At 42.4% G+C, this 10,502-nt stretch overlaps 1 protein-coding gene across 1 annotated transcript in view; it reads right to left on the reverse strand.

Annotated features, from left to right (window-relative positions):
- Positions 1-9,316, reverse strand: part of LOC126326355 (brachyurin-like) — a 49,608-nt gene extending 40,292 nt beyond the window's left edge. The window contains exons 1-2 of the mRNA XM_049995634.1: positions 9,151-9,316; positions 1,704-1,800 (exon numbers count right to left, since the gene is read on the reverse strand). Of these exons, the coding sequence (XP_049851591.1) occupies positions 1,704-1,800; positions 9,151-9,207 (154 nt within the window). The 5' untranslated portion in view covers positions 9,208-9,316. The remainder of the gene's footprint in view (positions 1-1,703; positions 1,801-9,150) is intronic.
- Positions 9,317-10,502: the final 1,186 nt, after the last annotated feature.

A 10,502-nucleotide genomic window follows, 5' to 3' on the forward strand; every position in this document is an offset into this window, starting at 1 on the left:
TAGAACAAACAGTCTGAGAGACCATGAAGGAAATCCGAGGATTTCAGGAGAAGCCCCGAAATAAACGTACCCCCAGTACAGAAGAAAGAAAGGAGTTACATCGGTAGAGGATGCGACAGTACAAGGCAAAGATCATAGCCCAACATTTGAACAAGCGTGATCCAAAGTAGGCCCATTCGAATAAGAAGAAGACAGCGGAGGTAAACACACTGGACAATAAAGACATGAGGTGATACGGAGTAAAGCCGCTTCTAGCCTTGACGGTGGGCTAAAACAGGCGACGGAGAGAGCACACAAATTTATTCAGGTATTCCATATCCAACTGAAGCCACTACTTGATGATAGGATTCCACGGAGGTAGCAAACGGTTGCGACAGTTTGTTGACTGCTGCGTTTCACCCACTGTTCCAAATAGTCCCAGACATTTGTTACGGTGAGTGGACCGGGCGAGATGCTATAGGGTATCTGAGTATTACTCAGACCAGGAACGTGTGTGCATATCCTTGTCAATGTGGCCGTTGTCATCTTGGAAGACGGGAGTGTCCACAGAGTACTCATCATGACGATGTAGAAGTGAAGAAAGCACTTGGGTGTTTATCGATAACCCATAATGATTTTTGAAAACGGGAAGATGGAACGTCTAGAGAAGTTCATAGAGAATATAACTTTAAAATTTTAGCTATTTAGAGCTGTTTTTTACTGTTTAGATTTCGTCTCACCTGAATTTTACCCACATATTTTGCTATTACATGTAAGGTAACTTTAAACTTCCGTACCTAGGAAACGGATAAAGATATAAAGAAATTTTTCGAGGTTGTTCTGATCGGAATCTTACGAATACACATTAAAAATTACAGCAACTTGCTATACGCAGTTGTTTTGGAATCAGTGGCATAGATTTGGTACCAAAAAATGATAAGTTAACGCTTTTTTAAACGTTCTCTAAGGAACAGTCCACGAGCTAATAACTTTGAACGTCTGCATATCGAAAACAGATAAAAATGTAAAAGAAATTCAAGGTTGTTTGAGATCAGGGTCTTAGGAATATGTTTTAAAAATTTCAGCTGTTTGTTATTGGTGGTCGTGTTGGAATCCGCCGCTCTGTTTTGGTACGAAAAAGGCCGAAAAAAATGCTTTTTTCTACGATTTTCTAAGAAACCGACGATGATCTAATAATAAAGAACGGGAAGCTGGAACCCCTAGATAAGTGTCTAGAGAATATACCGTCAAAATTTAAGCCATTTTCTGCAGTTATTTATTATTCAAATTTCATCTCATACCGGATTTTATGTGCGTATTTTACATGTAGAAGTAGGATAACTTTGAATCTTTGTGTTCGTGAATGAATGAAGATATCAAGAAAATTTTCGAAGCTGTTCGAGATGTGGTTCTTAGGAATATATCTTAAAAATTTCAGCCATTTTCTGTGCATGGCTGCATCGGAATCCGCGGCCCGTTTCTGGTACAAAAAATGATACAAAAACTATTTTTTGCAGTTTTCTAAGGAAACGCCCCTAAACTAAACCATTTAAGGCCCACCGAAGACCACTTCAGATGCAAAAAGAACGAGACCATTTGCTCTATTTACTTAACGAGGAATAAGTGTGTAGTATTCATACTTTGATCTTGTACTGTGGGATTGTGACATTAAGAAGATCCTCCTATTGGTATACAAATGGCTCCTATCCCAAGGGGTATACTACCTGGCATGAGACGAGAGTTGCTGCTGCGTCCAGCCACATCGCCTTCGTGGTGAGTAGTCACAGCAGCCCGCAGTCGCCTAACTTGTAGCTCGTCATCCTGAAACAGGAAAGGGGAAACAAAGTAATGGAAATTAAGTTTCAACATAGTTCATCGTTCAGAAAAATCTTCCTTGTCCCTTGTTATTACTCTCTCAGTTACCCGCAGGAGCTATTGACTGGAGTTTAAATTGTAATGGTTGAGAAGCTGAAAGTACATCATACGAGAACAGTAAATTTCATCCTTGCAGCAGTTATCCCCACTGAGCGATTGTAAAACGATAGTGATCATTGCGACAGTAAGTAATGTGATAGTTGTAGGAGACATCAGTGTGTCCAGCCAATTGTAAGGTCGTACAACGTACGAAAATAGTTATCACATGATATGGTTGCTGTCCCAGAGGTTTCATGCAATGCCGCAACTACTCAGTGAGGTTGAAATCTTTGAGTTTACACGACAGTTAAGATTCGTGATCATTGTTACAATTTAAGCTTTACCTTTACAATCTTAGAAGTCAGTACTAGTATCTATGTTGTTCATATTTGGAGTTACTTTGCTTTAGCTGCTGGTTCAGTCTTGCATTTGTGAAAGTATGAAAAGTGATGTCTTCTGCAACTAATTTCTTTTCTTAAACAATCATGTTTAACATAATGTTGTAGGCACTTTTGGTGGTACACAGCAGAAATGATTCTTATAGTTCCTCTGGACCCCATGTTTCTCCTACTTTTTACATGAGTCCTGTTTCTCTTTCGTTGCTTTTCTACACTCTAGCCGTCGTGCATAAAGTTTTACTTTCATGCAGTGCATACACTGCCACTAAGAGTAACTTCACTTGATACTTCATTAGTCCTGGAGCATGGTTAAGAAGACTGCAGCCCAGTGCATTACGGCGAAAACTCGTATACAAGGTAGCTTCATATTCTAGAATTTAGAAGAAACAGAGCAGACACTGGACACAGCACAGGAAGGCGCTGTCCTTCTTTGTGTACACCCAGAATCCCCTTTAGTATGCATCCCACAGGACTTCTAGGATGAGTCGCAGAGTGCTCTGTAAGCAATCACCTTTGTATGCAAAATGTATTTTCCAAATATTCTACCAATGAAACAAGGTCTGCCATCTCCTTTACCTCCGACTGGGCGTATGTGTGTGTGTTCTACCTCTGACTGAACCTATGTGATCATTTCATTTGATATCGATTGAAATTACTGCAATCAGATATTTATATATAGGTTCACTGATTCCTGTTGTGACTTAGTGAGAATATAGGCTTAGGACAGTACGATTTTGAATTTGTCAGTGTGGAAGTTTGTATTTCTAAACATTTAAACCAAGTTGCAAGACTTCGTAAACGTAGTAAGCTCTTACCGAATATCTGCGGAACTGTTCCAGACTTACTTCATTATAGACAACTGTTATACATCTGCAAAAAAGTGTGTGGACATTAACATGATGCACCAAGTCACTAATATTCTATATGAACAGCAAGGGTCACATCCCTGGGCACTTCCATGGGAGCACATGAAGTTAGTTCTACATCTGTCGACGTCTCTCCAACTCAGATAAAAAACTGCATCTATACTGCATCCACCCTATCAAGAAACTCTGCATCCAGTGACAAACTTCATTTGATACTCAGTGTGGTTGAGGTTTCCCTCTGACTTTGTAGTACTGTGGAGGCAGCATAGAACATGGAAGACCAGTTGATGGGAATGCAATGAAAGGAGAATATGAGATGAACATCGTCAAAAGCAAAACAAGGGTAATAGAATGTATTCGAATTGAAGCAGGTGGTGTTGACGGAATCAGATTAGGAGATGAGAAACTTAAAAAGTAGATGAGCTTTGTTATTTGGACAGCAAAATAATTGATGATGGCTGAACTGGAGAGGATATAAACTGTAGACTGGCAATGGCAAGAACAGCTTTTTTGAATAATAGGAATTTCTTCACATCGAATATAGATTCAAGTGTTAGGAAGTCGTTGCTGAAAGTATTTATATGGAGTATAGCTGTGCATGGAAGTGAAACATGGACGATAACAGTTTAGACAAGGAGAGAATAAAAGATTTTGAAATTTGGTACTGCAGAAGGATGCTGAAGTTTAGATGGGTAAATCACGTAACTAATGAGAAGACGCTCTATAGAACTGGGGAGAAATCAAATTTGTGGTGCAACCTGACTAGAAGAAGGGATCAGTTGGCTGGACACATTCCGAGACATCAAGGGATCACCAGTTTAGTATTGGAGGGAAGTAAAATGTGTGTGTGTGTGTGGGGGGGGGGGGGGGGGTGCAGTAGTTATTCGAAGATGAAGAGGCTTGTACAGAACAGAGTAGCATGGAGAGCTACATCAAATCAGTCTTTGAAATGAAATCCACAACAACCCAATGTGATCTGTTTTTGTCAATCAGCGTGGGTGCGGTACGTATTAAATGCTTTTTGGAAGACAGAAAATACTGCACCTATACGGCTTGATCCATGGCTTTCAGGAGTAACGTGAGTAAGTAGTGAATTGGGTTTCGCATGAACTACGTATTCGGAATCTTTGGTCTCTCGGTAATTTCGCTGTCTCTGCTTCTGGGGATTTCATTAACGGCTGACGCCTACTGATATACATACGATAATGACTACAATTCGGCAACAATAGGGAGTTGGGTTTGCCTGCAATTGGGCCCGAGGGGTTCTAGGTAAGACGTGTCAGTGAGGGGTCGTACCGCGCTACCCGTGCCGGCCGTGCTAGAAATATTTCGTCAGTAACCGCTCAGACATCGGTAGTGTGACGTCAGCTATTATTAGGAATGTTTCAACAGTATCGTGAATTCTTCATTCTGCGAGTGAATATTTGAAGAGTTGCAAAAAAACTGTATAGGTCGAGAGAGAGCAAAAACTGATATTGCTATTAGCGACACGAATATTTTCCATTGTGAAAGGCTGATATGAAGTGTAAGATAATTTATCTATGTGCTACCTACACTGACGGGAAAAAATCGCAACACAGAGTTGGCTGTGGAGGTGGAGTTTTCTCATACAAACGAAAGTTGGTAGGCCTGTTTCTACACCAGAAAGATGATTTTTATTCAGATTTCACGCCAGTCGCATAAGTGTGGCGCTAGTAGCACCACTGTAAGGATGTAAATCAGGTTTGCTTTAAACACAAGTTGTAACTGTTGTGAGCATTATTTACCTTTGAGATTGGACATAGTGAGTTGATATTAGTGAAGAATGCATTTAAATCGACAAAGGCGCCATTATCAACACCTCGCTTTGTTTGACCAAGGTCGTGTAATAGGACTACGAGAAGCTGGGATGGTCCTCCAGTGATATTATAGAAAGACTTGGCAGGAATGCTTCCACTGTATTCAGTGCTGGCAATGGTAGTCACGAGGATGTATGGTCGCAAGAAAACCGGGCCCCGGACGGCCACGGCCGTGGCACTACCGAGAGGGAAACATTATTGTGTTCAGCGTACGGCTCTGGTGCATTGTAATGAACCTGCAGCAGCAATTTGAGCAGTAGTTGTCATTAAAGTGATACAACTAACTGTCACATATCAGTTACTTAAATGATAGCTCCGAACCAGACAACCTATGGTGTACATTCCACGGACCCAAAACCCCCGATATTTACGAGTTCAGAGGTATCTATTGAGAGCACATTCGAGGAGAAGCTTGAGGTTTGTTTTCTGATGATGACGGCACGAAACTAACCTGTCTCCGTTCTGGACCCACAGCGTCTACGCCTGGAGTTGTGATCTGGGGTGCGATTTCGTATGGCAGCGGGAACACTCTCTTGGTTATCGCACGCAACCTGACTGCAAATTTGTACGTCAGTCTGGTGATTCCACCTGCTGTGGTCCCACACATGAACAGCATTCCAGGAGGGTTTTCCAACAGGATGACGCGCTCCTACATGCCGCTGTTGTAGCCAAACATGCTCTACAGAGTGTCGACATCTTGCCTTGACTTGGACGATCCCCAGATCTGTCTCCAATCGAGCACACGTGGGGCTTCATCTGACGACCACACCAACGTCATCCACAACCAGCATAAACCGTCCCTGTGTTGACCGACCGACTTCATCCCACTGACTGACGTCGGACGCCTGTACAACACAATGGACGCACGTTTGCGTGCTTGCATTCAACATGTCGGCTGTTACACCATTTATTAATGTTCCATTTCAAATTTGCAACGGCATCTCGCACTTTCATTGACCTGTGATCTTGCAATGTTTAACACATAAATATGTATTTCAGAAATTTCACTACTGTACATTAACGATTTTTTGGTGTTATGATTTTTCCGTGTATGTATATTTAGGATGTTTGTGTAATATGAGCTTGAGAATTTAAGAGCTAGTTCGGGAATAAATATTTGACTTATAAACAATGAATGGATGAAGAATATTTTTTTAATCTACTCAAGAAGCGTTAAAGCTGGCCGCTGTGGCCGAGCGGTTCTAGGCACTTTAGTTCGGAATCGCGCTCCTGCTACGGTCGCAGGTTTGAATCTTGCCTCCGGCATGGATGTGTGTGATGTCCTTAGATTAGTTAGGTTTAAGTAGTTCTAAGTTCCAAGGGACTGATGACCTCAAATGTTAATTCCCACAGTTCTTAGAGCCATTTGAACCAAGAAGCGTTAATAAATTCGGTTTATTTCTATTGACCTTATTACTTGACAAGTTCTTGTCCTTAGAACAGAGGTTAAGTTCACTGGACGAAAAAGTTGTCAATCCAGTGCGCTCTCACAGATGAATCGTTAATCCTTTACAAATGATGCAGCGATCGAGACACGTTTTCAACTGCGCATGGACTGCCTCTACGTGTGCATAAGGCATTAGCGATCAGTGAGACATTTATGTTCCAAACGGACACTGTACGTAAACATGGGTAAATGCATGGACATGACAGTCTTGTTTGGCCGCGGCCACAGATGTAAGGAATATGAAGTTGCTCGGAGGAGTGTTTAGTGTATCTACAAACAGTGGTGTAACACACGTGGACACTATACACGAAGTTACAATTGTGATCGGTAAAAGATCCTGCCCAAACCCGATACCACTTTCTGCAACTGGTGAATGGTGATCCAGCCCAAACTGTTGGAAAGAGAACATTGCGACGGGAATTGCATCCAACGAACATGTGAAGTTGGTCACTTTGCAAGGGTCCATTGTTCAGACAGGCGCAAGACGACAATACCAAAGCTCATCGGGCTAGAAGTGACTCGTTTTCTCAACACTCCCTCACCCTATTACATCTCGACTGGGCTGCAAAATCACCAGAATTATCTGACTTGATATCCAAAGAAAATCTGTGTGACATATCGGAACACCGGGTAAAACGCCAGCATCAGGATTCGTACAGTTTGGTGGAACTGCGCGATCAAATCCTCAGCGAGTGGCTAAATCTGGATGCAACTTACCTGCACAACCCTTTGGACTCACATACTAACCGAATCCAAGCGGTTTTCAAGTCCAGTGGCGGAATTACACGGTATTAAATGATGCTTGTTATGATTTCTCTAGGGGTGAGTAATTTTGTGTCCGGTGAGCTTATTTGGATATTTTGTATTGATGTGGAATAGGGCGAACGATATAACAGCCAGAGGTGGATCCGATAAACAACCATTAAAGCTGCTTTTACCGACAACCTCAAAAAGAACATCTCCCTAGAAAGACTTTGGTAAAGATCTAAAAAAATAACTGATACCGAGTGCACATGGCAAAAAATAAAATGAAGATATATAATTGGGTACTGAGTATTTGTGAGCATCTTTGTGAAGGTCTGCGTCGCGGAAGAAATACAAATTTTCAGAAGGCTAGCGTAAATTACGTTGATTCCTATCCAGAATATTTTATACACCGTCTTCGGAAAGTTGCTGTGGAGTTACAACATATGTCGAAATGAAGTCTACGGGCGGCTATGCAAGTTAGAACCCGTTTAATTTCGCTGGAAAACTTATGCAAATCCGATTGTTGTATGCTTCTCTCGTACGCAATATTTCAGCTTTTAAGTTACAAAGAGTGCTTGGGTGGTTGCGATTTATACCAGATTTTACTGCTCGCTAAAGAAAAAAGTCTGATGGAGTACGGTCCGTCGACCGAGGGGGGGGGGGGGGGGGACAAAATTTTTTGAGATGGCACGTTCCACGGAAAAACTTCTTCAGAAGACGCTTGATATTATTAGCTGTGTGTGCAGTAGTGTCATCTAGTTGACACCTTGTACAGTTGGTTTCGTCTTCCTTTATCTGGCTTAATGAACTCGAGAATCATTAATATCGTTCACTGTTCACGGTGCCTTCAAAAGATAAAAGCCCTGTAATGCAGCATCTGCGTATTGCTGCCAACACTCAGATTTTCTGATCATGCAGCTCCATTTCAATCACAGGACGAGGATTGTCCTTTGACCATAATCATATGTTTTGTGTGCTGATATGACCAGAGAGGTAAAACCACGCCACGTCTATATAGAAGGTGACTGCAAGAATATTGATGGTATTGATCTCAATAATAGACGGATTCGCTTTTTCTGATTTGCTTCTTCCAGTTCTTGCCCTGCCGTTATCTTACAAGGGATCAATTTCAGTGTTTGCCTAGACACCTTATGCGGCGTTGCAAGTCAGATATCTTTCTTGTGCTTAGGGTTTCTTGTACCAAGGCAGCAACTTCGTGTCTTCCACTGAGACTCTAGAAATTTCTCAGTAAGTCGACAAACCGCATTACGATGATGTACAGCTGTGTCCTAGAATTTGCAGCAATTGGCCCCTGCACTAAATTTGAGTATTTATCGCTTTGTCGAAACATATGTTCAACAAGAAAAATACGTCCCTCAGTTGAGAGCACTGTAATTCAAAAGCAGATTGAACAAGTGGGGACATCTATTTCTACAAGGGACTGGTCGACGTAGAGTGAAGAATCTTTGCACTGTCAGAAAGGAGAGACAGTGCGTTCTGAGCGATTTTTCAATGCAGACGAATGAAAGTGGCTCTTTTGAATAAATATTCGTAAAGTTAGCCTCGTCTATGTCTGGAAGGAGTTCGTACTGTACTGGGATCCCCTCTTCCTACGGCGATCTAAACACTACACAACGCATTCAGTAGATTTCGTCAATTGAACCAAACAATTGTTACGCAACAATAACTAATTAAGAACACAATCGCGTATCTGTGAAAAAAATTTCTGCCAACTCTTTTTCTGCAAATTTTATTTGAAATTCCAATTCCAACGTAATCTAAATTCGTAGACCATAGCCGCGTGCACTGCAAGTTTCCGAAGCCACTGTATTGCAACTCATTTTGCTGGACCAGTAACATTATGTCTAAACGAAACATTATAAGCTGATAACATTATAAGCTGATAACAGGCTTGATATATGTGACATAGCTGTTTCGACACCAATGGTTTCCAGACTCACCGCGCTTGTAGTCACAGTCAAAGCGAGTAGCGCCGACAGCAGGAAGTGGAACCTCATTGTGCCGGTATCTGACAGCTGCGTCCGCCACAACAGCCGCTGGGGAACTCTGGCGACGATCTAGATCAGACAGATAACTGCCCGCTGATGGCGCCAGTCGCTAGTCGTCGGGAGCTGATATCAACGGGGCCTTATAAAGGCTTTCGCAATCTCCCAGTACAATGCGTGAAAAGCGTTATCACCGGTTGCTGAATGAAAATACGATTGCGCCACTCCAATGGACGTCGCATCAGAACAATAGACGTAGATGTAGCTGCAGATGTAACTCAAAGTGCATAGTACGCATACGGAATCTAGTCTGTCTCTCAATCTCTGACAAAGCACACCAAATATGAGTCTGGATTGACGTGGCATACTTGTCAAGCTGTAATGGAAATACATCCTGAGAAGAAGAAAAATTTTTTTTCAGAAAAACTGGTTGATTTATTCTACAGAAAGAGCTTCACAAATTGAGCAATTCACTAACACGTTGTTCCACCTCCAGCACTTACGCAAGCAGTTATTTGACTTGGAATTGATTGACACAGTTGTTGGTGCCTTCCTGAGAGATATTACGTCCAATTGACGCGTTAGATTGCCAAAATTCCGATCTATTTGGAGGGTCCTGCCCATAATGTTCCATACGTTCACAACTGGGGAAAGATCCGATGACCCTACTGGCTAGAGAAAGAGCTGGCAACTGTGAAGACAAGCACTAGAAACTCTCGCCGTCTGCGGGCGGGCATTATCTTGCTGAAATGTAAGCCCAAGGTGGCTTGCCATGATGGACAACAAAACGGGGTTTACAATACTGTCGATGTACCGCTGTGCTGTAAGGATGATGCACGTGGCAATCCGAGGGGTCCTACCACAAAGAGAAGTGGCGATCAATTTTGGTTGTTGGGCCGTACGGCCGTCGAAAATCAAGTTGGTATCCCACGTCTGTCCGAGACGTCTCCAGACACGTCTTCACTAGCTATAGGGGTTCAGTTCAAGGCCGGACTCAACACTGTCACAATTCTACTCCAGTAAACTAGATTCCAGGCCGAACGGCACGACTATAAACCGGGATGTTCCGTATACTTGCTCTACCAGCTATGCTCCGCAAGCGGTGTGGCAGAAATAAGACGAAAACGCTATAAGAGTACAATCACTATGATAACTGCTGTTGATCGGTGCCAGTAGTCTCCACATACATAGTCAACCGCGACACGCTCGGTCTCGTGCCCTGTTCCACAAACAGCAAGTGTTCCTGTAATTAATTAATGTATACCGGGGAGGGGAAAGGCAGCACTCACAAGAAGCTCTGGTAAAAC

This window comes from Schistocerca gregaria, chromosome 2 (genome assembly GCF_023897955.1).
Source record: "Schistocerca gregaria isolate iqSchGreg1 chromosome 2, iqSchGreg1.2, whole genome shotgun sequence".
Lineage (NCBI taxonomy): Eukaryota > Metazoa > Arthropoda > Insecta > Orthoptera > Acrididae > Schistocerca > Schistocerca gregaria.